At 39.7% G+C, this 27,657-nt stretch overlaps 2 protein-coding genes across 5 annotated transcripts in view; one reads left to right on the plus strand and one right to left on the minus strand.

Moving 5' to 3' along the window:
* cep85l (centrosomal protein 85, like) overlaps positions 1-27,657 on the minus strand; it is a 348,511-nt gene that overhangs the window by 144,550 nt on the left and 176,304 nt on the right. The window lies entirely within an intron of this gene.
* pln (phospholamban) lies at positions 3-27,562 on the plus strand. The gene is made up of 2 exons (XM_063033797.1): positions 3-116; positions 26,052-27,562. Exon 2 carries the CDS (start codon positions 26,137-26,139, stop codon positions 26,296-26,298), a length of 162 nt encoding a protein of 53 aa, XP_062889867.1. The 5' UTR covers positions 3-116; positions 26,052-26,136; the 3' UTR covers positions 26,299-27,562.

The raw sequence follows: 27,657 nt of genomic DNA on the forward strand, positions 1-27,657 counted from the left end.
TGGTTTAACTGTAATAAACTTTGAGCTACTCAGATGAAAATCGTACAGCACACTGACACTCCTTGATCACAGCCATTCTGCAACTCATACCCCTAACCCACTGAGTCCCTACCAAGGTAAGAGAATACTTTTGTTCTAATTTAACAACCGTGGTTTTAAAATTAATGATTTAAAACAAACATAATGAAGCTTTTTAATTTTTTAAGTACAGTCTTTGCTTGGGAACTGGAAGGAATTAATTCAATCAAAATAATCCAATATTTGAAGCAGAGGATTAATAATTGAAAGTAATATCAAACCTAGAAAATACAATTTAGAATATTTTATATCGTAATAATTAATCATTGCAAGGAAGATTGAACAGAAACAAAAACCTCTTTTACTTTATGAATATTTAAAGGAATTTCTCCATCTTTATTACTGGGAAGAAAGAGGAGATACAATAAAACCAAAGCTAATAGAATGACACACTGATTCAATGCAGTGATATGATTAAAGTGATGCCATCGAATTTTTAACTGGCTTAACATCAAGATTCTGTATTTTTAAAGATGTCCGTTGAATGAAATATCTCAAAAGCCTTTGGTCTTGGCTGAACATAAATAAGTATACCATTAAAATACAGCCAAATGTAAAAGAAAATTGGTGGGACGTTGAACGTGTAAGCTAGCAATGAGAAATGCTCAGTTTGTCTCCACTTTGAATTGCACGATTTTAAATAATATTGAGTATTTGAAAACTTTCAAAGCTAAAACTGTTGGTACAAATTTTGAGGGATTGCAGGCAGATTGAAGAATTGGACAAAAGATCCGCATACTTGAATCATCTATATTCTCAGGATTATCAATATATTTACTGCACAGATTTTCTTGTCACATCTTCCAAGATCCACTCTGGGAGCAATTCATCGGTGTTCCACACGGAGAGCAGAATCTCACTCAATTTATGTCTATATTTGTGTAGTGATGTGACATTTATCCGCAATTCAGAACATGCCAAAATCCCACTCAAATTCAGACTAAAGCTTCAATTGTTGTTACTGGTTCAATTTTACCATGAAGAATTTACTTTAAGATTTGGATTTCATTGTTTTCAGACTTTGGCTGCTCTTTTGATTCCATGTATGTGAAATTCTACCAATGAAAGCCGAGTAATGTTCTTCACCTTTGCTACCTTTACAAAGAGCAGGCCATTATGTATTATCTAATACTGAGATATGTGTTTTCACTTTGTCCTTCACAAAAAACGGTACACCCAGAAAAAATAAGCTATTCAAAAAAGTATTTATTCTAGAAATCCATGGCAGCAATCATATAGAATAATTGTTCTATCTAGCTTGCTCCTTTCTCTAAGTTAATGTGAATGTACTAGTGAATACAAAAGTGGAACTTCAACACTAAGTACATCAATTAGAAAATAGTCACGTGGCTTGGACAATCAAACCCTTGATTTTAAATTAAAAACAAAGTAGTAGATTTTGAACATCACTGCATCAGTTTCATCATCGTCATTATGTGCTGCGTTGCATGACGTGGGTGATCATGGTCTACCTGACTATGATTGTTCTTGGCAACTTTTTCTACAGAAGTGGTTTGCCATTGCCTTCTTCTGGGCAGTGTCCTTGCAAGACGGGTGACCCCAGTTATTATCAAAACTGTTCAGAGATTGTCTGCCTGGCGTCAGTGGTCACATAACCAGGACGTGATATGCACCAGCTGCTCATACGCCCATCCACCACCTGCTCCCATGGTTTCACATGACCCTGACTGGGGACTAAGCAGGTGCTACACCTTGCCCAAGGGTGACCTGCAGGCTAGCAGAAGGAAGGAGCGCCTTCCACCTCCTTTGGTAGAGACATATCTCCACCCTGCCACCCAAGCATCTGTTTAACACATTCAAAATGAATACATCGAATAACATTTATAGAAACCAATATTTTACGATGCTAGGATGCCTGCCACATATCTGATCCAACATAGGGAAGGGCCTTTTTTATAACAATGTGTTAAGTTGATCACTTTAAAAAAATCTCTTCTTACTTTAATCCACTTCTTTCACAGGGCTATTTCATCAGCACCAGATTTTATATGGTATACAGCAACAGTCCCTTTACATTCTTGTTAATCATGATAGCGAAGCAAACCAGAGTTCAATATGATTGTGCCTCTCACCCTGCAGTACCAGTGGAAAGTTGAAAGAATTTCATTGTTAAGTCACTGATCTGGTGAGCTGGTGGTGGGTTAGGTAAGAGGAGGTAAAAAAAAAATCAGCAGTTGCTCTGAGAACCCAAGATAAATATACTTTCATCCATAGGATTTCTAGAGAATCATATCCTTGATTCCTAAGCCTTGAGCACCCAAGGGGATTTGCTGAAGTGAGACGTGTCACCTACTATCACTAGTGGAAGTGAAGTTTGCTGTCAGTACATTCACTGTACGGTTAGGATGTCAGATGTGGATTGTAGCTATTTTCAACTCTGGGTTTCAGATTTGCCATTATGTCAGGAACTAGAAGCCCGTGACAGGCCAGCAGACATTTTATCAAACCGTTAACCCCAAGGCCAACAGACGCACTAGATGGCACAAATTAATGAGCCATGTACTGTTAAAGCATAACAATCTTATTGTTGAAAGTGTGCAAGTCTCAAATAATTAATCAAAGACCTTTATTTCAATGTAGATTACAACAGGTTTTTAATAACAGTAATAAATCACTGCATTGGCCACTGCATTTGGTATACTTGTACACCTGCTTTTCAATGCAAATACCTAATCAGTCAATCATGTAGCAGCAACTCAAAGCATAAGTGCACACAGACATGGTCAAGAGGTTTAGTAGCTGTGCAGACCAAACATCAAAATGGTGAAAGAAACATGATCTAAGTGACTTTGGCCAGGAAGTTATTTTTAGTGCCAGATGGATTGGTTTGAGTATCATAGAAACTGCTGACCTCCTGGTAACACTCCTGTGGGCAAAAGTGCCTTGGTAATGAGGGAGGTCGGAGGAGAATGACCAGACTAGCTGAAGCATACAGGAAGGCGACAGTAACTCAAGTGAGCGTGCGCTACAACAGCGGCGTGCAGAAGAGAATCTCCGACCACGCAACATGTTGAATCCTGAAGTGGATGGGCAACTGCAGCAGAAGACCATGAACATACGCTCAGTGGCCACATTATTAAGTGCAGGAGGTACAGTATCTAATAAATTGGCCGCTGTGTGTGAATTGTACTTCCTGGACTTTGTTAGGTGAAACAAAGGCTAGTCTCATGTGTAATTTTCAACATGAACAGTGGTTGAGAAAATAACGAACCATCAAAATGTGAGTTATATTCATTTATAAAGAAGTTGAAATACAGAAATAGGTTATGCACTGAAATCTAAACTCATTAGGATTCACACCCTGCTGTATTATGAGCCTTGCTCCCATTCACCTGCCCTTTCCTAATCCCAATTTCCTTCTTTACTCTTATTTCTAACTTGTAAATTCTTGATTAAAATTTGCTTTCATTGCAGTTAACATTTCACTGCACAAATTAACACAATACTATTTTTAAAACTACTGAAACGTGAATAATTGACTACAATTAAATTTTGTTAAATCTGCATCAAGTCACTGAAATCAAACTTACATCACAAACTTACAACAGTCATTTGGATTTATAGACTCGAAGGCATGGCAATGCTCACCTTCTCTCTTTAAACAAAAGGAAAGCAGTTTGGGGAATTACGAGTATGCTAATGAGATTGTGCAGTCATCACTGATGTCACAACTAGGGAGATGATATCATACTGCACCTTCTGCAGGTGGTTCCTTATCTATCTTGCAGAAAGCACCTGTGTAGTTATGCTCTGTGTCAGTACCTGAAGCCTTCACAACCCGGTTGGTCACTCTCCACAGGTGCAAACACTGTTATTAATATAAAAGGTACCATTCATTATTTTCAGCTATATCCTTTAAGATCAGCACTCACCTGAACCAACTAAATCTACCTTGAATAAGAATACAATTAGGCAGTTTATCTCATGAGAAGTTGGCACACACCAGAGAACTTCTTATCTCTGGCCTTATCTCCACCTGTCTCTTGCTGACGTTTGTATGTATCCTTTGAAATCAGGCACTTTTTACCCTGTGTCTAGTGTGCGAATCTGCACAGTGGTGGGGGGGGGGGGCAGGGGGAGTCGGGGTGGAGTCAAAATGTTTAGTACCTGATGCATTTTTAGGGAAAGAATCTGCTGAAATTCCTGGAAGAGACCTGACCAGGGGAAAGGTTTGCTTTCCCTTGGAATTCCTTCTGTCCTGGTTCCCCTGTGGTTTAGGAATTGGGAGGTCAGAATGAACCTGCCACATGGACCACAAGTGGCAGGAGTGGGGTACACTTTACTCAACTGACGTCCACACATCTATGTTTTATAGAGAGATTCAGTGTTTAATGAACCTCAAGTTTTCATGATCATTATGTAAAGATGATATATTTAACTAAAGCCAGAAATTTGAGAGTAAAGATTTAGGATCTTATAGACAATAGACAATAGGTGCAGGAGTAGGCCATTTGGCCCTTCGAGCCAGCACCGCCATTCACTGTGATCATGGCTGATCATCCACAATCAGTATCCAGTTCCTGCCTTATCCCCATAACCTTTGATTCCGCTATCTTTAAGAGCTCTATCCATCCCTTTTTTGAAAGCATCCAGAGACTTGGCCTCCACAGCCTTCTGGGGCAGAGCATTCCATATATCCACCACTCTCTGGGTGAAAAAGTGTTTCCTCAACTCTGTTCTAAATGGCCTACCCCTTATTCTTAAACTGTGGCCTCTGGTTCTGGACTCACTCATCAGCGGGAACATGCTTCCTGCCTCCAGGGTGTCCAATCCCTTAATAATCTTATATATTTCAATAAGATCCCCTCTCAGCCTTCTAAATTCCAGTGTATACAAGCCCAGTCGCTCGAATCTTTCAACATATGACAGTCCCGCCATCCCAGGAATTAACCTTGTGAAGCTATGCTGCACTCACTCAATAGCAAGAATGTCCTTCCTCAAATTTGGAGACCAAAACTGCACACAGTACTCCAGGTGTGGTCTCACCAGGGCCCTGTACAGCTGCAGAAGATCTTCAAACATTATCTTTATTTGTCACAAGCACATCAAAACATTGAAACATACAGTGAAATGCATCATTTACATCAACGACTGACACAAGTGTTGCCACGCTAACATAGAATTGCCATAGCTCACTGACCCTTACTAATCCGTACCTCACTGGAATATGGTGTAAACCAGAGCATTCAGAGGAAGCCCTTTCAAACTCAGGGAGAATGTATAAATTCCTCACAGAGAGTGGCAGGAATTGGACCCCAATCACTGGTGCTGGCCATACTGCTACCATGATGTTCTTGATTGAGCCATTGGTCAAACCATTGATAGAGCCTCCAATGGCCCTTCAAATCATGGAAAATATGATAAATGCTTAAAACTCGACAAATAGTGTGTCTTTAGTTAAGATTAAATGAGTATTAAGTGAGTAGATGTAATGGAACTTTGTGAGGAGGAAAACAGCGAGAGATGTGTTTATTATCATGAGCAATTCCTCACTCAAATGTGGTTTCAAACGTGTACAAAAACAGAATTATCAGAGAGAAACCTGTTACAAGTTGAGTCTCAGTTTTTTTTAATTGTTTAGTTTTTACACAAAAGTCTCATTACTTTTCCTAACAGTTTAGGGACTTCGAGCTGGACAGTTATGTGAGAAATTTCACAAGCTGAGCCTGAGCTGGATGCCTTTACACGAACGGACAATGAGGTGGTCTGAGTGCAACATGCAGCAAAGTCCAAAGGAGTTCTTACTGCAGTTATACAACTTCTGATTATGTGAAAGGGCTATAAGAATTCTTCTGGTACTCATGCATTTGTATACTTGTGAACGTTTCATAGAACAGAGCTGCAAAAGTGGCTCCTTACCATAACACACTCATGTTCCAGAACAAAAGAAAATCTCATCTTGTTATTGGTTATATATTTATTTCTTGTTCAGGAATATTGCTCATTGCTGAGTTTAGTCACTAATATACACTCTTTGGCCACCTTATTAGATGCTTCCTGTACCTGAGTGTATGTTCGTGGTCTTCTGCTGCTGTAGCCCATCCACTTCAAGGTTTGATGTGTTGGGCATTCAGAGAAGTATTTCTGCAAGCCACAGTTGTAACATCTGAGCATTTCCTGCAACATGATGGCATGAATATTGATTTCTACATCCTGTGAAAAAAATTCTCTCCCCTTCCCCTCTTCTATTCCTCAGTCTGGCCTCTTATCTCTTCTCACCTGGGTCCCCTCTTCCTTTCCTATACCCTAAGGTCCACTCTCCTTTCCTAACAGATTCCTTTCTCACCAGCCCCTTTACCTTTCCCTCTCACCTATCACCTTCTAGCTAACCTCCTTCCTCTCCTCCCAGCTTTTTATACTGGCATCTTCCCTTTCCTTTCCAGTCCTCGAGAAGGGTCTCAGCCTGAAACATTAAATTTTTATTCATTTCCATAGATACTGCCTGACCTGCTGAGTTCCTCCAGCATTTTATGTGTTGCTCTGGATTCCCAGCATCTGCAGAATTTCTTGTGTTTATAGTTATTTGAGTTACGATCGCCTCTCTGTCAGCTTGAACCAGTCTGGCCATTCTCCTCTGACCTCTCTTATTAACAAAGCATTTTCACCCAAAGAACTGCCACTTAATGGATTTTTTTTTGTTTTGTTTTTGTATAATCCTGTGTAAACTCTGGAGTCTGTTGTTTACAAAAATCTCAGGAGATCAGCAGTTTCTAAGATACTCAAACCACCCCATCTGGCACCAACAATCATTCCACAGTCAACATCACGTATGCAACAAAACTGCTTTGAAAGACACTTCAAAAGCTTGAAGGTGGACAGGTTTATATTTTTAAACAGTTTTTTTTATTGTTAATAGTCAGACTTGCTAAGATGGTTTTATTAATGCTAGGAATACAAAATTGCAAATGATCAAAATCTGAAATAACACCACAAAACATTATGAATAATTAGCAAGTCCTACAGTATCTGTAGAAAGAGAAATGGTGTTGATATTTTGGTCAAAGACCCTCTAATATATCTTCCACAATCTATGCACTGTTTTTTGTATATTGCGGTTAGCACAACACTTCACAGCATCCGCTGGAAAATTGGGATTTGATTCCCACCACTGCCTGTAAGAAGTTTGTACATTCTCCCTGTGACCATGTGGGTTTCCTCTGGGTTCCCTGGTTTCCTCCCACATTCTAAAGATATTCAGCTAGGATTAGTGACATGCTAGATTGGCGCTGGACGCGTGGCAACGCATGCAGGCTGCCCAGTACAATCCTTGCTGATTTAATTTGATGCAGACGATGCATTTCACTGTACTGTATGTTTTGATATACAGCTGACATATAAAGCTAATCTTTAGATGATTTTTGTATGAATTGAGATGTCAACAACATCTTGATTGCTTACGTCTTCAAGTTAAATACAAATAAAAAGCTACTTTGAAGATCTCTTGGTCAGTGAGAATACCCAAATAGATAAACATCTGGATTAAATAAGAAGCAGGCATCTCAGATCGAGACCTCACACATCATTTAAACAATGGGCAGCATTGACAATTTGGCATTAAACCACTAGTGAAATCAGACAGATTAGGAATATAAAAATAAACTTGCTGCAACATCTTTCAATTTCCATCTCAAGCATCACACAGTAAGCCATAAATAAAATTTATATATAATTTTTTTGAAGTACTAGTACCAACCTTGTAAGAGGCAAGGTTATTAGCATTGTCAAAATACTTTATTGTACGTGGCCAATGCTTAACGTTCAACAAGACATGAGGCAGGTGTTGTCCAAATTTGGTCAGAACACGGGGCTTCCCAAGTAAACCCATTTTGGTTTTAAATGTAAGACTATAAAATACCACTGCAAAAAAGCCCTGTTAAAATGCTTATAAAGTGTAATATGTAAGGTCTGTTACTGGCACAGATGAAAAGTCTTAACAATAAAAGCACTGATGGCTCACACAATGTGAGTTTTTAAATCAATTCCCATTAAGGTAAATCTCTGACCTGAAAAATTCAGATGAACAAGATCCTTTGAAACTGGAAGTGGAATATTAGAGAGAAGTATGGATTTTAGCAAGTCCTACAGTATCTGTAGAAAGAGAAATGGTGTTGATATTTTGGTCAAAGACCCTCTAATATATCTTCCACAATCTATGCACTGTGTTTATTGTGTTATATCAAATGTATGAAGCCAAACAAAGAATCTAATTAAGTAAGGCACTAGGGTAATTATCCTGTAACATCAGCCCTTTGGAAAATAACCATTATGATATTTTATTACTGGTACCTTCTATTCAATGAAGTGTAGTTCCTGTAAATTTAATTTAACATAATAACGGTTTAAGAAATGAAGTTACCAATACCTTCAAATAAAATAACATTTCCCAAAGTTCAGGAATGGTTTCTCACAAATCCAGCAAAGTGACCAGCACTGGTTACAGACTAGCTCACTGTGTTTATGCCAATTTCACACCGGGAAAACAGGTAGAAGGCAAAGAAATTCCTGCTTTGTCACATCTTGGTGTTATTACAGTACAAAGCAGTGGAAGCAGCAAAAAGCTCAGCTAACAAAACTAGGTTTTAATACATGGTTTTTGCTACCACAATGGAAAATAATCATTGTTACTTTATACTGGTCTATTTTTATCTGATTGAATAAATTGATCAGTGTTTTGATTCAAATTGAAAACTCTATTTTACCATACTCAGTAGTGTTAGCTCAACAATGATAATCTTAGCTAATTCCTAAATAATAATAAGGAAGGAGAATATCAATTTGCAGAAGGTCCTGACTAATTTCGTTGATAGGTCACATTCTACAATCGTACCTTAGGAAGTAAACAAGTGCCACAAAGATCGTGTGACAGTCATTAGCTGAGTAGTATCTGCATTCCTGCCATAGTGGAACATTGATGTAGATCATAAGACTCTAAATGTAGCCAGCTGTTAACATTTGCAATTCTGCATTCACTTCAACTGTTTTTCCCCTCAGACCCCATGGCAGTGATAACACACAATATAATAAGCAAACTGAATTCTTTCAGTCCAGTCATGTCTGAAAAAGGAACATTCTTCATACACTGAAAAAAAATCCCCCATCTATCCCACTCCCCCCCCACCCCAGATGATACAAGACTTTGTGATCAAGAGGCTATTTAGTATCTTCCAGTTAAAAGGTAATGTAATCTCATGGAATAAATTGATAGGAAAGAACTATAACCTGGAAAGCATAGACTATATGACACAGAACTAGAATTAGGCCATTTGGCCCATCAAATCTGCTCTGCTATTCCATCATGGCTGACTTACTATCCCTCTTAATCCCATTCTCTTGCTTTCTCCCCATAACCTTTGACACCTTGATTAATCAAGAAGCTATCAACCTCCAACTTAAACATTCAATGAATTTTTTTTCTACACAGCCTTGTGGCAATGAATTTTACAGATTCACCACCCTCTGACTAAAGAAATTTTTCCTCATCTCTGTTCTAAGTGGACGTACCTCATTTCTAAGGCTCTGCCCTCCTGTCCAAGACTCCCCCACCATAGGAAACGTCCTGTCCGCATCCACTCTATCCAGACCTTTCAATATTTGATAGGTTTCAATGAGAGCTCCCCTCATTCTTCTTAACTTCAGCAAGTATGTGCCCATAAAGCCATCAAACACTCCTCATAAGTAACCTTTTCATTCCTGGATCATTCTCATGAACCTCCTCTGGACCCCATTAAAGCATTTAGAATTCCCGGCTGTAGAATTTGAAGGCAAGACAAACTTTGAAGGAAAGTCAGCTTGCTGCATTAATCTATGAATAAAATATGTGCCTGTTTGGTCTTGACAGATCTTCTAAAAGTTCAGCACCACCTGTGATTCAATGCTTCAGACCGGAATGAGCCTAATATCCTATTTTTATTGAGTCCTATCTTTATGTAGTTCAAATTTGGGATTTGTAATCATATCCAGCCTCTGCCATGACCCCCAGCCACCTCCAAGTTCTGCTTCCTTTGAACTGAAGACTGCAGCCCTTCTCAATGTTCAAAGTACATTTATTACCAAAGCACGTGTAGAGTATACAACCCTGAGATTCATCTTCCCCACGGGCAACCATGAAACAAAGAATCACCATGGAACATACTTAAAGAAAAACATCAAACACCAAACACGCAAAGGAAAGAACAACTCGTGCAAATACCAAAAAGCAAGCAAATAAACATCAAATGGCAGAGTCCCTGAAACAGCCACTGAGTCAGGTCAGTTTAGCACTGAACAGGACCTCTCTTCAAAATTCAAACTGAGATATTGATTTCATAACCTTAGAAAGGAGAACTTACAAGGTGGAGGATACTATGTGGGGGGGACAAGTGAACAGAAAACAACAAAAAAAACCTGCAAATGTCAGAAATCCAAAAGAAAACAGAGCAAACTTGAAATTCTCATCAGGTCAGACACAGTTTGTGGACAGAGAAACAGAGATAACATTTCAGGCCAACGACCTTTTAAATCAGAACATCATAAGTAAGGTTATGTTGGAAAAGAAGGACAATTGGACCTGCAGAGGCAAGAGTCCTGCCGGAGGGTCTCGGCCCAAAACATCACCCGCCACATTGTACTTCTTCCTCCCCTCCCCCTTCCTTTCCAGTCCCGAGAAAGGCTCTCAGTCCAAAACGTCGACTGTTTACTCTTTTCCCAGATGCTGCCTGGCCTGCTGAGTTTCTCCAGCAGTTTGCGTGTGTTGCTCAGATTTCCAGTGTCTGCAGATATTCTCTTGTTTGAGAATGGGAATGGATCATATTAGAGCATATTATTTGTCACCTGTAGATCAAAACAAGCAGCGAAATGTGTTGTTTGCGTCAGATCAGCGAGGATTGTTCTGGGGGGGGGGGCAGCCATGCTTCCATGCCTATAGAACATGCCCACAACTCACTGACCCTAACCATCCCTCTTTGGAAAGTGGGAGGAAATCCAAACAGTCACAGGGAGAATGTACAAACTGCTCAAAGTTCAAAGTAAATTTTATTATCAAAGTACATATATGTCACCATATACAACCCTGAGTTTCATTTTCCTGTGGGCATACTCAGCAAATCTATAGACTAGTAACTATAACAGAATCAATTAAGGATCAGCCAGAAGAGTGCAGAACAAACTATGCAAGTGGAAATATAAATAAATAGCAGTAAATAACAAGACCATGAAATAGCAAAATGAGGAGTCCTCAAAGTGAGATCATTGCTTGTGGGTCATAATGGATGGGCAAGTGTGTGTAGTTAACCCCTTGCTCAAGAGCATGATGGTTGTGGGGTAGTAACCATCTGGTGGTGTGAGTCCTAAGACTCCTACGGACAGAGGCAGGGATTGAATCCTGATCTTACAGCTGTGTTGAGCTTTGTTTGTTTATTTGGATTTCTTTTTTTGTAGTTCATTCCCAGGATGCAGGCATCAGTAACTCAGCCAGCACTTAAAGTTTGTCACTAATCAATGGCATTGCCTGGAGTGATACAGCAGGGAAACACATTCTTTGGCTCAACGGGTGCACGGTGACTAACATGCTCATCTAAACTGGTCCCATTTGCCAACATTTGGCCCATAACCTCCCAAGCACTTCCAATCCATGTAGCTATTTAACTATCCTTTAAAAGTTGTTACTTTACCTGCCTCTGGCAACCACTTCCTCTGGCAGCTCATTCCACATAGGTGTCTCCCTTTGTGCAACACAGTTGCCCTACAAGTTCTTATTTTCCCCTTCTTACCTTAAGTGTATATCCCTCTAGTCCTTAATACCCAACTCTGAGGAAAGGATGAGTGCTTTCATCCTATTTATGCCCCCATGTTAAGAGCTTCTTCCCTGAGGCTGTGACACTGCTGAACCTCTCATCACAGCGCTAAGCAGTATTGCATCTGTATTGTACTGTCTCAGTACTTTTATATTTGTGTACTGTAGCACTTCTTTTATTTGCAGTTATTTTGTAAATAATATTTTTTGCATTTCTGGTCAGATGCTAAATGCATTTCATTGGCTTTGTATCTGTACTCGGCACAATGACAATAAAGTTGAATCTAATCTAATCTAATACACCTTTATAAGATCACTTCTCAATCTTCTATGTCTTAAAGAATAAAATCCTAGCCTATCCAATCTCTCCCTTTAACTCAAAAGATTAAAAATATTCAAGATTCAAAGTACATTTATTATCAAAGTGTGCATGCAATATGCAGCCCTAAGGTTTGACTTCCTGCGGACAGCCAAAAACACAGTCCTGAGAGCATTCTTGTAGATCTCTTTTGCGCTCTTTCTAGTTTTGTAACATTTTCTATGACAGGGCAGCGAAAACTGAACACAATACCCCAAAAGTGTGGTGTCACCAGTGTCCTGCAGACCTGCACCATGACTTCCAACCTAGCTCACTCAGATCTTCCTCATAAATCACGATATCCAATCATGAACCCTCTCTAAGGCTTCCACACCATTCCTGTAATGTGGCTTCTTAAATCATAACAGGTTTGGTGAAGGTTTATATTCCAATCTTGAAGAAGGATCCTCATAATTAATCATATAACATGCATAAGAGGGCAATGATTGTAACGTGTGTCTGTTTTCATTAGAACAGAGGAGACTGAAGGTTGACTTGACAGAGGTGCACTGAACTATGAGGGGCATTGATAGAATAACAGTGAGAAACTTTTCCCTGTGGCAGAAAACATCTATAACCAGAGAATTGAGGATTGACATAAGGGGTAAGGGGTTTAGAGGAAAGAAAAGGATTTTTTTTTCCAATTAGAGTGTAATTGGGTATTTGGAATGCAAAGTCAAAAAGTTTCATAGTATTTACTTAGTATTGCAATTGAAACAAAGATATTCACCGTTTTTTTTTCCATAGGTGCTACATGGCCTGCTGAATTCCTCCAGCATTTTGTGTGCATTGCTTGGATTTCCAGCATCTGCAGATTTTCCCCTGTTTGTTACAAGGTTGATAGGGTGGTTAAGAAGGCGTATGGTGCTTTGGCCTTCATTAGTTGGGTGATTGAGTTCAAGAGCTGTGATGCAGTGTTGCAGCTCCATAAAACCCTAGTTAGACCACACAGCCAGGGTTCATTGCTCATTACAGGAAGAATGTGGAAGCTTTAGAGATGGTGCAGAAGATGCTGCCTGGACTAGAGAGAATGTTTTATGAGGATAGGCTTAGCAAGTTAAGGTTTTTCTCTTTGGAGTGAAGAATGATTGGAGCAGATTATATTCCATCTGGGTAGCCTGAAACCTGATGGCATGAACATTGACTTCTCTAACTTCCATTAATGCCCCTCCTCCCGTTCTTATCCCATCCCTTATTTATTTATTTATTTCCCCCCCCCCCTCTCTCTGTCCCTCTCTGTCCCTCTCACAATAACTCCTTGCCTGCTCTCCATCTTCCTCTGGCGCTCCCCACCCCCTTTCTTTCTCCCTAGGCCTCCCAGCCCATGATCCTCTCCCTTCTCCAGCCTTGTATCCCTTTTGCCAATCACCTGTCCAGCTCTTGGCTCCATCCCTCCCCCTCCTGTCTTCTCCTATCATTTTGGATCTCCCCCCCCCCCCAACTTTCAAATCTCTTACTATCTCTTCTTTCAGTTAGTCCTGACGAAGGGTCTTGGCCTGCAACGTTGACTATGCTTCTTCCTATGGATGCTGTCTGGCCTGCTGCATTCCACCAGCATTTTGTGTGTGTTTGCATGAAATGCCCTGCCAGGAATGGTGGTGGAGGCAGAAACATGAGAGATATTTAAGAGACTCTTAGATAGGCGTATGGATGAGAGAAAAATGGAGGGCTATGTAAGAGGAAAGGGTTAGATTGAGCTTAGAGTAGGTTGAAAGTCAGCACAAAATCACGGGCTGTAGAGCACGTACTTTGCTATATTGTTCTATTTTCTATTTTATTCAAAATCCTTTTCTGAGTTGAAATTGTTGAATGTTCATCAGTTAATCACATTTTAAAAAGTGCTTTTAAAAAGATGTTTTTGTTGTCATTAGGTTGTTGTCACTAGTTGTCAAATATTTTACAGTTCAGTCAAGCAACTGAAAATATATAACTAAGATATTGCAACCATAGAATTCTTATCTCTCCCTAGTATCAAAATAAAAAGTATAATTTTTCTAAGAACAAACTTAAAGTCTTAACTAGCAATACAAGTGAACTGCAAATAAAAGTCCTGACGAAGGGTCTCGGCCTGAAACGTCGACTGCACCTCTTCCTACAGATGCTGATTGGCCTGCTGTGTTCACCAGCAACTTTGATGTGTGTTGCCTGATTCTTCTATATATGGCTTTTCTTTCATATTATTATCTTAAAACTAATTCTAAGTTCCTCTTTGGCTTTTCAAATTGTATATATAGTTTTGAAATATATTCTGTGATGTCCCACAAATCTGTTCTAATTCCCAATCCTCAGATGTGAAAATGCTTGCAGCTCTTTCAGTTCAACCACAGATGATTAAAACATACTTTGTGCTATGAATATATTGCATAAACAAATAGGGCCCCCAAATGATAACAGCAACAGAGTAAATCTCTAGGGTTAGGTCAAGACCTCTATATTACAGACTTCCTCAGTATGAATCACAGAAAACGGGGATGTATTAAACTTTTTGGCTACATTGTTCCATTTCTGCCTACGGTCTCTGTGAAGTCCAGCTGTGCAAACTAGTCCAGCTTGGGTTACCCAGCATCAGCTCTGTCCCAGGTTTAATCTTCACCTGGATCCCAGAGCCCATTGATTTCAATAGTGATTGTGCACAGGGGTTTAAAAAGCAAGCAGGACAATGTTATTTTATTTTTATTTCTTTTGATTTATTTAAATGATTTTATTTATCAAGGATCAATTTTTCTCACCATATGCATTTACGTGCATTGGGAATTTGCCGTGGTGTCTTGGTCAGGGTGGGACATGCAACAAAAATCGAGAATAAACTCCTCTCGGGCTTCTAGCCAGGTACTTGTGTCTATAATAACTGACATTTCGATGACAAACTTTGCCATCTTCATCCAGGATGACGCCTGGGCATGTCTAGTCCAGTGGTGTTTATACCTGTCATCCATCCTTCCTGCTTAGTTAGTCCTCATCCAATCAGGTTTCCACTGTCCCACCACGTTTACAATGGAATTCCAGTTCCTAATTCGAGTGAGACCGTCGTCTTTGTTAAAATTCTCTTCCTCCAGGTTTATTTCAGTATCAGTCAGACGGGATGCATGGTGGAAACCCACATCAAGGAGCACAGGAGGTGTATCTATTTAGGTTACCCAGAGAAATCAGCGGTAGTAGAACATTGAATTTGATGGCACAAAACTACTGTGCCTGACCAATGGCTTTGGGAACTACTTGGTGGAGGAAGCCATTGAAATAAAACCAGAGGATAAGAATTTTAAGAAAGGTGAAGGTGTCCCTTTAAGCAAGAACTGGGATTTGATCGTAAACAAAGTGCGAGAGTGGAAATCTGATTGGATGAGGAATAACCAATCAGAAGGGATGGACTACAGGGGTATAAACACTACCAGAACAGGCATGCCCAGGCACCATCCCTGATGAACATGGCAAAGTTTGTCAAAGAAACATCAGTAAAAATCGATACCTGGCTGGAAACTCAAGACGAACTCACATATGCCGGGAAAGCATTGGAGCCCTTTTCAAAAAAAAAACAGCAACATTCAACAATTATAAAGAATAAAGAATTATATAAAAATAAAGTCAGAAGCAGATATGGAATAAAATATGCGTAAATAGATAAATACCAGCATGTACTTACAATGTAAACATAGTAAATCTATGTATGTGTTTTGTCTGATTAAGATCAGAGTGCAGAGACAGAGGGTGGAAGGTCTCATGCTATCCATTCGAAGTAGGCTGCCGTGGGTTTATTGCGTTCACTCTCCGGAAGTGGCTGCGTGATCTTGGCTTCACTAGAAGAGAGATCAAGTCAACCAGCAGGGCTGTAGCTGAGGCAGCAGAGACAGGATCAGCATGGGTGTGGACCAAGTATGTCCAGAGGGGCAGATAGTCAGACAGTGTATACATATCTTGCAAACCCTTCAGTAGTTGCATAGACACCTGAAGAGCAGACTATCTGTTGGATGGAAGTGACTGATAGAGGCAGATGCCAAGTTTTTAAGCTCACCAGTGGGAGGTGGTGCTTTAACACAGCTGGCCCACCACCTCGAGGGAGTCTTGATCATAAGCGGGCCGAAACTCCTGAAGACAGGTGGCAGATCAACTGATGATCCCACTGGTGATAACACAGGACAGTTAACATCTTAGTCCAAGTGTATTTTTAACTCTTAGTTAACTTTTCTTTTGAGATTAAATTATTAAATTTTTAAATTACTCTCTTCAGTTGTAATAGTTTGATGTATTGGGATGAAATTATAGACATAGTGACAGCTTTCAATGATGAAGAATCCCTTTGGGGAGGGTATAGTTCAGGAAGGTGGGAGATGAAGCATCAAGTTCAAGTTTAATTATCATTCAATTGTACATGAATGTAGCCAAATGAAACAGCATTCCTCCAGGGCCAAGGTGTAAAACACATTACCCATGGTTATGATAGCAGAAAACATAGAGTCGCACAAAATATGCCGCCCAATTCCCTGAATGGCAGGGTCTGTAGAATGATGGTGCCAGGGATATTGTCCTGGTCCAGCTTGTTCTTACACCGAGCAAACACCAAAGGAGGGGCCAGTCCCTAACCCAGAATGGACAGAGGCCTCCGCTCTCTTCCACACTTCCTTGGCATCTCCCCTCCTGGGTGGCTGCAACAGAAGACCCTGCAATCCGAGTCCCTTGTCATGCCACAACTGCGACAACACAGCTTCCCCCGCCATCAGTCTCACCAATGAACTAGTGAGCCAGACCTGCATTATTCCACATTACCAATGTTCAACAATGTTCAATCACAAGAAAATCATCCAGGACAATCATTTGCACCTCTTCTTGGACTGCACATTGCTTCAGCACAACAACGATACCCAAAAGGTCCAGGTGACAACTATGGTACGAAATAAGTCCGGCTCCATCACCATTGAGCAATCCCTCTATCTCCCATTCTCCTCAAAACCAGCTCTGCTGCTGTCAAAGGACATCAGAGAGGCATTTCAGGAGTGGGGCCTCTGGGTTCCTGAGAATGGAGGGATACTCAGATCAGGACTCAATATTGTTTTGTTTTGTAGCTTCAAAACATTCAACTAATTTGAAGGAAAACAAGAGAGCCAAGAAAGAGAGTCTTAGTTTGTTCTTTACTCTAAGCAAGACATGCATGTATTGCTTGGTAGCAGGATGACCAAATCAATTCACGTATTTACCCATATAACGTACTTTATTATTGAAACGAACAAGAATACTTAATCAAAGAAGATTACTCAAATATTACCGATATTTTAAATATACAAGTATCCATCAAGATAAGCAATGGCTTTGTTGGACCAGTGGGCATCAACCCAACATGTTTCAAACCTCAGAAATTACTTAGTCCTTAACACACAAGCTGTATAATAAATCTTCCCTGGTAGAATCAATTGCATTCTTAAGTAGTCTAAATAAAATGACCCAGATTCAATAATTGGGATTATTTCTACACCTATTAAATGATTTTATGATCCTATTAAAAAAGTTATAAATCTCCCTATGATAGTCAAGCAGGTAGAGTTTATATCTTATTAACAGAGATTACAAGTTCTCCATTTCCATCTTTATAAAGTACAATATAATTACATTTTATTGAATTTGTAGTTTTCAGTAATATTGTGCCAATACAAATGTGGATCTGCACTGAGTTAATGGAGTAAAAATGTAAAAACTGGAGCAACTCAGTCACTAAAATCCCATGAGAATACTTAGCTACTCAATAAAATCATACTGGACTTCTCTTCACTTGGTATATCCACGTGTCAAAACCAGAAAGGCTCAAATGGAGGGAAATTTTTATCTCCAACTTGCTGGTTTCAATATTCACGTGCATCGACACCAATTTATCTGTGGACTCAGTCACTGTCAGCGGATTATCACTCAATTCAATCAATAATAAAATTTGAGTTGGTGAAAAAAAGATTATTAAATATATTGTACGAGGCAAGGTCTTATTTCATGCAGCTGAACCACAGGTAAGTAATAGTGTTATCAATATTCTACGCTTTACAAATGTTATTCAGAATTAATTGCTTAACTGACTCCTCATTTTAATGATCCAAAATACAGATTTAGCTTGAGATATGCTAAAATAAATACATTTAGAAAGTCTGAACAGTATTTATTGGCTTACTTGAAAAATATTTGGCATATCCCTTCTAATGTCATACCTAATTATAGCTTCTATCATATAACAGAAAAATGACAGATAACGTCTGTCTGCTGCTAATCAACCTACAAATATATGTCACAAAGTGAATCCAATGTCATACCAATATGCCCTTCCTATTTGTCTTTCCTAGCCATTGCCTAAACTTACAGTTTTGTTTCAGAAAATCAAAGGAGGTTGTTTTCATGCCCAAGCTATATTCAGCATTCAGACAATAGAAACTCAAAAGCTGTGACTTTGTCTGACCTTGAGATGGCTTGTCAAAGATGGAAGGCTTTATGCAGAGATGAAACATATATTAATTAAATATGAATCACAGGGAATGGATTTCTCAAAGAATAAAAACCTGCCCTTTGATATAAAGCAGACAAAAACTGGCCCCTGAGCAGTTTTGAGGTTCATGTTCTTGACAATCTCATCCCTTTTAGTCTTCTGACTTGATCATTTGTAACACTGAGGTTGCAGTTGACAAAAGTACATCTGTTGTCCCGTTGTCTTGACTTATCAGATACCATTATTATGTGAGAATGATCTTCTCATGAGTCATACAAAAAATAAATCATTTCAGTGATTTTGCAGAAATACGTATTACACTGGAAAAGGAGAAAGCAAGATCACACATAATAAAATGTTTATATGCACCACATATATTCTGGAATGAACTATCAGACTGCTATTAACACAATTAACTTTAACACCAGAAATGCATATGCTCCATCTATGAGGTTTTCATGTTAGATTAGATTTAATATCTTTGCATTTTAACTACAGTCCTGAAGCTTTGACAGTGCAAGATAATTTTAAATGAACTGGCTTTCAACTCTCTTCTACTTTTGACTTTCGACTAACACAGTTATTACACATCAACCATCAGGCTCTTGAACCAAAGGAGATAATTTCACTCCACTTGCCCCATCTTTGAAATATTCCCACAACCTATGGACTCACTTTCAAGGACTCTTCATCTCATGTTCTTGATATGTATTGTTTGTTTGTTTGTTTGTTTATTTATTTGTTTGCACAGTTTGTTGTCTTTTGCAAATTGGTTGAATGACCAAGTTGGTGAGGTACTTCATTAATTCTATTATGAATCTATTGAGAATGCACACAAGAAAATGAATCTAAGGATCTATATGGTGATATATATGTACTTTGATAATACATTTACTTTGATCTTTTTTCTTACTGGAGAATTTGTAATCATCTGTTACCCTTCAGAACTATTCTGATATAGCCTGACAAAGCTCAGAAGATCTCACCTTGAATTTGTATGATTATCATTGAGGTCTATGATTAAACAAAACTTACAAATCAATAGAAGCCGTTTCACTGCATTTCAGATTACAGCAAAAAAAAACACATATTGCTGAAGGAACTCATCAGATTACAGATTCCAGCAAGTTTGTGCCTCTAAATTCAATAAGATCTTTGTAACAACTATAGGCAAAGTGAACATAGTTCTTTCCCCATGGACCATAAAATTTCTGCATTATATGTTGTGGAAATTTTAGGATGCAAAGAAAGAAAACAAAATCCCATTAGTCATGTCAAAATTACAATACAGTCTTTAGAAGTGAAGTGATAAGTATTCTTTTTTTAAAATTTCAAGCATATGTTTTGGTGTGAATTTTAATTGGATTAATTTTTGGTGGTGTAGAGTAAACAGAAGAGATTCTGTAGATGCTGGAAATGCAGAGTAGCACACATAACAGTCGACATTTTGGACCGAGACCCTTCAGTCTTGATGGAGGGTCTCAGTTCAAAACGTCAACTGTTCATACCTTTTAGATGCTGCCTGACCTGCTGGATTCCCTAGCATTTTGTAGGGGTGTGGTAATTTAGCTCCTATACCCCATTTAAGACCATAAGACATAGGAGCAGAATTAGGCCTTTTGGCCAGTACAGTCTGCTCTGCCATTTCATCATGGCCGATCCATTTTTCCTCTTAGCCTAAGACCAATATCCTACTCAGTACAGCTGAATAATTTGAGGAGTATGGGAGAAAAGTGCATAGCCTGGAAACAAAGAACCAAAATAGGAGAGGGGAAAGAGATTTCTTTCTTGAGCTTCCCTGCAATGATGATGCAACCAAGAAAGGAGCATGTATCATTGGAAATACTCAACTTCCATTATCTCCAAGGCAAGGGACCCTTTCACTACTGACTCTCTGACTACACTGTGTCTCTTTTATCATGCCTTTAAGAGTTATGTTTCTGCAGAACATGTGAACATTATACTGTAATGAAAACAAATTTTCAGATTGATTTCTTGCCAGTCCCTCACACAAAGCCGAAAGTAAATGAAACAGTTCAGGAGGCATTTGATGTTGTCTTTCACCAACATTCCATAACTTAACAAACTGACTTTTAAGCAAGTGAAATCATGAGAAGTAATTACTAATTTTGAATTAGAATTAGTTTATTATTTTCACATGTACAAAGATACAGTGAAAAGCTTGACTAGCATTCTGTTCATACAGATTAGATCATTACACAGTGCATTGAGGTAGAACAAGGTAAAACAATAATAATGCAGTGATTATAATCGAAAGTATGAGTGGATTTGCAAGTAGCAGCTTACAATAAGTCACCACATTCTGGCAGCTTCCAGCTAGAAACAATTAGAAAAGAGAAGTTAAATTTGTTGGCTACAGAACTTAAAATATGTGATTTCATTTCTGTGTTTTCATTTCTCCTTGGAACTTGGAACATGGATGATTGAGGGGAGATTTCATAGAGGTATACATAATTATGGGGGGTATAGATAGGGAAAATGCAAGCAGTCTTTTCTCACTGAGGTTAGCTGGGACTACAACTAGAGGTCATGGGTTAAGGGCGAAAGGAGAAAAGTTTAGGGGAACATGAGGGGAAACCTCTTCACTCTGAGGGTCGCGTGAGTGTGGAATCAGCTGCCAGTACATCTAAGTGAAGTTTGGACAGGTGCATGGATGGTAGGGATATGGAGAGCTATGGTTCTGGTACAAGTTGATGGGAGTAGGCGGTTTAAATGGTTTGGCATGGATTAGATAGGCCAAATGGCCTGTTTCTGTGCTGCAACTTTCTATGATTCTCTGACTTTGTGTTCACAAAGTAAACATTATCAAATCAACCAATGAATGTAGCTGAAAGTTAGTTCAAGGAAATTTGATTTGATCCACTTCTCCATAAAAATAAGAAATTTGAGGAAATATAAGCTATTAATAATAAGCATGTATGAAGGAAACAAGTTATTAATAATACCTGGTTTAGGGCTAGACGTTTAACTTACATGTCCAGTTTACTGAGGTGGTGAACTGGGATTCTGGGTTTCTACTTTGAAGCTTATTTTAGCAGTGGGCATGTGCATCCTTCACTTCTGTGCAGAGACACATTTCTCCTGATCTGCAAATAACCCTGTTGTAAATCTCCATCTGCAATATGATCTGAGTTCAATTGACTGCAGTCCGAGCCTTGCCTCGGGAGCTGTCACTTTTCCACTTCATCTTCATTCAACATTGCTGGTCCAGAGCTGCAAGGTTCAACTGGCATTACAGATGCCAAAATGGGTCCAAAATAGTGACAGATGCATGCAAACATAACATGCCACGTGTCATATCGGGAAGGGCACAATAACTTGTAACGGGCTTGCATGCCAGAACTATGAGGTTTAAGCAAAGTGTAAAGGTCATCCTCATATCTGCAAACACTTTATCACAAACCGGTTAATTTTAGAATCAGAATCAGTATATTATATCTGACATAGGTCGTAAAATTTGCTGTTTTTCAGTTGCAGTACAATGCCATACATAGAAATTACTACTATAAGTTACAATAAGAAATGTATAAAAAATAAGTTAGTGCAAAAAAAGAGCAAAATAATGCTCATGAGTAGTTCAGAACTCTGATGGCAGAAGGGAAGAGGCTGTTTCTAAAACATTGAGTCTTCAGGCTCCTATACCTCCTCCCTGATGATGTAATGAGAAAAGAGCATGTCCTGGATGGTACCTACTTACTTACTGCCTGCTACGTCACCAGCGCTTACGGTAGTAATGAAAGTCTTCCATCTTCATTGCTATTTCCATAACAATTTTTTTTTGACCACTCAAGTTTGTTAGCCCTAGGATAAATCCCTAAACCTGGAGGACCAGTTCAGTGGACCACTCTTAATCTGACCTCTACCCTTTGACCTGTTGGTCATGGGTGACCCTACCAGGAGCCAAAGCACAAGGCTCTGATTCCAGCCAACATAGCTCTCCAGGTCACTGAGGCATGCAAGCCTCCAAATCCCACGACAAGGTTGTAGTCCTCTTGGAGGGTCCTAGATGGTGAGTGCCCCGAATTATGATGTCATCTTCCTGGGGCACTGCCTTTTGAAGATATCCTTGATGGTGGGGAGGATAGTTGTCATGGTGGAGCTGGCTAAGTTTACAACCCTCTCCATTAAGCACAATCACAGGAGTCAAGGCTTAGACACCTACTGCCCCCATTCTGTACTATGCAAAGTGATTATTGATCACATGCAGGTTTATTGCTGATTGATGGACAGAGTGTTAGTTACCCTGGTCACAGACTCATGGAGTCAGATTCACAATGAGATACAGCAGGGACACAGGCCCTTCAGACGACCAGATTCAACTTTGGCAGCATCTGCTGTGCCCTCAATGCCTGGGTTCTTTTCAAGGACTTTTCTTCTCACCAACTGGCTCTTGATCCCAGTGTGAAACCCACACACAGGAGCAGACCATGCATGTAATGTGGCCACCCATCATATCATCAGTTAAGGATCACTCTGAAACAACAGCCCGTCTCTTAGCAGTGCGTTTGTCCTCAGCCTCCTCCTCTTCCAGGGTGAGGCTTAATGGAAATGAAGGGAACAGCACCTCATATTTTACCTGGGTGGTCTACAACCAGATACAGGTATATTGAATCTGCAACTTCAACCAGATACATATACATCGAATCCTCCAACTTTGAACATAGAACTGTACAGCACAGTATAGGCCCTTCAGATTACGATGTTGTGCTGACCAATTAACCTACTCCAAGCTCGATCTAACCCTTGTCTCCCACATAACCCTCCATTTTCCCTTCAATCATTTGCCCATCTTAAATGCCCCTAACGTATCTGCCTCTATTGCCACCCCAGGAAGCACATTCCACGCATCCACCACTGTCCGTGTAAGAGTTCTGCCTCGGACTTTTCTCCAAATACCTTAAATCTGCGCCCACTCGAACTAGCCATTTTCGCCCTGGGAAAAAGGCTTCCAGTAATCTTCTCTACCCACCACCTGAACCCTCTTCCCACTTTGCTCTCCTTACATCCACCCCAGGCCCCCTATCACTATTTCTTTCCACTCCTCCACCCACTCGATCTGCCCATCACCCACACACTGGTTCCTTTCCCCTCCTACTGTTTCCCTCTGCCCACCACATTTCCTTTCCACCAGTGAGAGATATTCCCGCTAGATTTGAATCCTCTCCTATCAGGTTCTGTCATTACCTCCATCTATCACCTCCTGGTCTCCATCACTATGTCCACTCTTCATTCTTCATCTGCCTATCACCCCTCCTCAGCTCTGTCCACCAGACGCCTGCCAGCTTTCCCTCCTCCCCTTCCTTTCATCTTTTTATACTGGATGCCTCCCCTCTATTCTTCACACTCTTAACCCAAAATATCAGCTGCCCATTCCAGCCCCACAGATGTGCCTGACCTGCTGAGCTCCTCCAGCACTCGTCTCTGTTGGTCCTGTTGCCGGCTCCACTCAGGAGCCGGCTCGAATAACTGCAGATGGGTTTGTCAGTCCGACCCAGTCTGCTGCAGACTGCTCAACTTGCCATCAGGCAGGCTTAGCTCTTACCAACAGCTGTCAAGTAGGGGGGCAGTCAAGGAGGAGGTAAAACATAAAGAGACAAGTTAAAAGTAGGCAAGTAATAACCAATCAGACTGAGTTTTTAACAATATCAAGTCCAATATCCCCCTTTCACTAGTGTTCCTGTTTCACCATCTCCATTGCATTGCAATGATTCTATAAAAAGCAAACTGAAGATTAAAGCATTTAAATATACAAGCAGAACTTAAACATGGAAACACCAGCTAATTCACTTGATTAATTTGCTTTATGCCAACATTCTTCAAGTCTTTAGCTGCCGTGCCATTCCTAAGCTGTGTTTCCCTGATGGCTAGAGGAAGACTGATCAACAGTGGCTGGTGAGAGAGTATGTACAATTGTCTTCCTGGCAAAGTTCAGATCAATACCATTCACCTCCGTGGAATTGCTGCCACTTTCCCAAGCTCACATCCTGTCATTCCCAGTGATCTGTTGAGCAGATGGCTGGAGGTGCATCGAAGCCTTGAAGCCACTTGCCCAAGGCTATCCAGGTCATGATAACAGCAGGCAGAGCTTGGACAGCAACACTGGGTGGCTTCTCCCTTTCGAAGGATGTCACCGCTAGTTGCTTGCATAATGTGCCTCACCTTTAGGAGATTCAGGTTGGGTTTAATCAGAACAAGCAAACTAGAAATGAATATGTAATCATTTACTGTGGAGACGCATTGGCAAAGTAGAGCGATTAATGCTGGCTGGTTACTGAAGTGACGATAAGGAAACACCACCAATTTCCTGTACTACCCCTAATTTGTCAAATAGGTGCCAGTTATTCAGGAGTTCTGAGAAACACAAGAGGTTCTACAGATGTTGGAAATCTAGAGCAACACACACAGAATGCTGGAAGAACTCAGCAGGTCAGGCATCATCTACGGAAGAGATTAAGTAGTCGACCTTTTGAGCTGAGAGGCTTCAGGCAGGTATATGGAGTTAAGTGGGATCCAGGATCAGCCATGTTGGAATGGCAGAGCAGACTCAACGGGCTAAACGGCGTAATTCTGCTCCTATGTCTTATGGTCTTAGGACTGGAAAGCAAGAGGGAAGAAGCCAGAATCAAAGGAGTTCTGATGCCCATCTTATATGAGAAAATGTTATGTATGTGATTATATGACAGCGCAAAACTATCGACTTTTGAATATAAGGAGGTGAAGATTCACACTCGGCTTCTGGTTTTAAATGAATTATATTAATTTTACAGGATATTATATCCTGCTCTGTCACCTCACTCTGAATTAGATTTTGCAAGCAGAGTTACCTGATGTCATACTTTTAGTGAGGCCAGGAATGAATTTCTGTCCAGTTCACCAAATAGAGAGCACACTATCTATAACAAGACACCGTGTGTCGTACTAAATTACCTGCTAATAGTCTAGGATATAATAGTAATATTCCAGAAGATATTCTGAACATCAAAGTCGTATTTGACATTCTCCAGGAAAAAGTCCTGGAAAACTGGGGAACTCTTTTGAGCACTAAGAGGTCAATTGCAAGTGCCTTTCCTGTGAATACTGCTCTTGTAAAAGTACCTAAATAACATAGCAACAGTTATTGTACAAGGACTCTCCAGAGAGGGTTGTTATTCACCACGTGGCACAAGCTATTCACTTTAAACTATCATTTTGTTCACAAAATGTAAATTTTGCTGTCTGTTTAAATGAATGATAAATTTTCTATGCATTACTGTGTTCTTCTCCAGAAGTACTGATATCAATCTTTGATGTACTTGAGCACTTTGATTTCCTTTCTCACTTTTGCACCTTTCCTCTGCCTGCCTTGTTAGATCTCCTTGAATAAAAGCAGCTTCTGCACTTTCTACCACCTCCTCGCTTCTCTGCCAGCCTCTCATAACGTGTGCCTGAATCGTCATGGATAAGGTTCAGCAGATAACTCGCTCTGCCCTACGAAGAGCCTCTGCCATTGAAGTGAATCCGCAAGCCCGCCAAAAGCTACAGGGACTCCTTATCAACTTTACTCTGATTATTAGTTGTCTCCTTTTTATGTACTTCTTAAAGCTGCTGATATACTAACACTGGGGCATGGACTCTTGACTTGCAGACTGCTGCAGCTGTTCTAAACTGTGACATGATATTGTGTATATCCTGATTTTTTTTTTGTTAAGAATACTTGTGAAATGATACATGAACACAAATATGGTTGAACAAATATTCTCAGTTTTGTTTCAACATAATTACTTCAAATGTTAAATCTTCTCAAAGTTGAAAAGAATTCCAGTTTAGGTTCGTAAAACATACAATGAATGAATGAATGTTACAGTTTTGTCCTTTTAGGCAGTCTTGGCTTGCAGAATCATATGCACTTTACTAAAAAAAAAGCTACAATCTACAAGTAGAAGTTAACATCTTGAAGAAACTTTTCCCCTTTAGCCTAAATAAAAGACCATCAGAATATATGCTCCAGATTAGATTGTTACAGGAATTTCACTTGGATGCAAGATATACGTCTGGAAAATAGTTTGAAGTAAAGCTAAAGAGCATGACTGCCCAGTGGTTGTCTGAATCGTTTAAGAATCTTAGTCTCACAAGATTCAGATAATCACTAAACATTGCATGCAATATGTTTGTAAAGTGGTTTAATGTTTCTATTAATGTTATAAAGACATGTTAACTCCTGTCATTGGATTGTTTGCAATCATTTAGTTAGCATGCTTATTTCTTTGCACTTCAGAAACCATTTTATTTGATAAGGACTTGCTTTTATAGAGGGCTTTTCATGGTCCCATATCGGCCTGGTGCAGGTCAAAAGGAGCAGGCAGTTTAAATGGTTTGGTATGGACTAGAGGGGCTATACTTTTCAATGACTCTATAACCTTCTCAGAGTTCTCTGAATTGCTTAATATCCAATTAAATACTTTATGGTGAACAGAGCTGGCTGCTGTTTACATATTTTCATTTTGTTGGGCAATTGTTTGCTGAAGTGTAAACATATGAATATTTAGAGTTACTGTAATATGGGTTCAAGTGAAAGAGCTCTTTCGAACATTTGATTTTATCCATTGGTATCTACATAATACAGCAGTGAGCTGTTTCTTAATTGGAGCCCAGAATCCTGTTCTCCGCAATCCATTCTGATAACATTTTAAAGTTATGAATTGCTCAAGAAATATTTGTTAGCCTCTTTCTTTAAGTCTTCATCCAGAGTAGAAGAGTAAGGAGCTCAGTAATTTTCCTTGTTGCATGCACTGGAAACGTTATAATGTTAAAAAAAAAGCTTGCAATAAAATTCCAAACAAGCACTTACTCCTCTTAATCCTTTACGCTCTTTGCAATAAACCAACATTTATTGGATGTTCATTGGATACAAGTACTGGGAAAGTATAATGAAGAATGGAGAAAGTGGAAATGTGTGTAAGGGAAAGCAGGAGCTGC

The sequence above is a fragment of the Mobula hypostoma genome, chromosome 2 (assembly GCF_963921235.1).
Source record: "Mobula hypostoma chromosome 2, sMobHyp1.1, whole genome shotgun sequence".
NCBI classification, from domain to species: domain Eukaryota; kingdom Metazoa; phylum Chordata; class Chondrichthyes; order Myliobatiformes; family Myliobatidae; genus Mobula; species Mobula hypostoma.

Coding starts and splice junctions, on each gene's coding strand:
- pln (XM_063033797.1), top strand. CDS start 26,137: ATGGATAAGGTTCAGCAGATAACTCGCTCTGCCCTACGAAGAGCCTCT.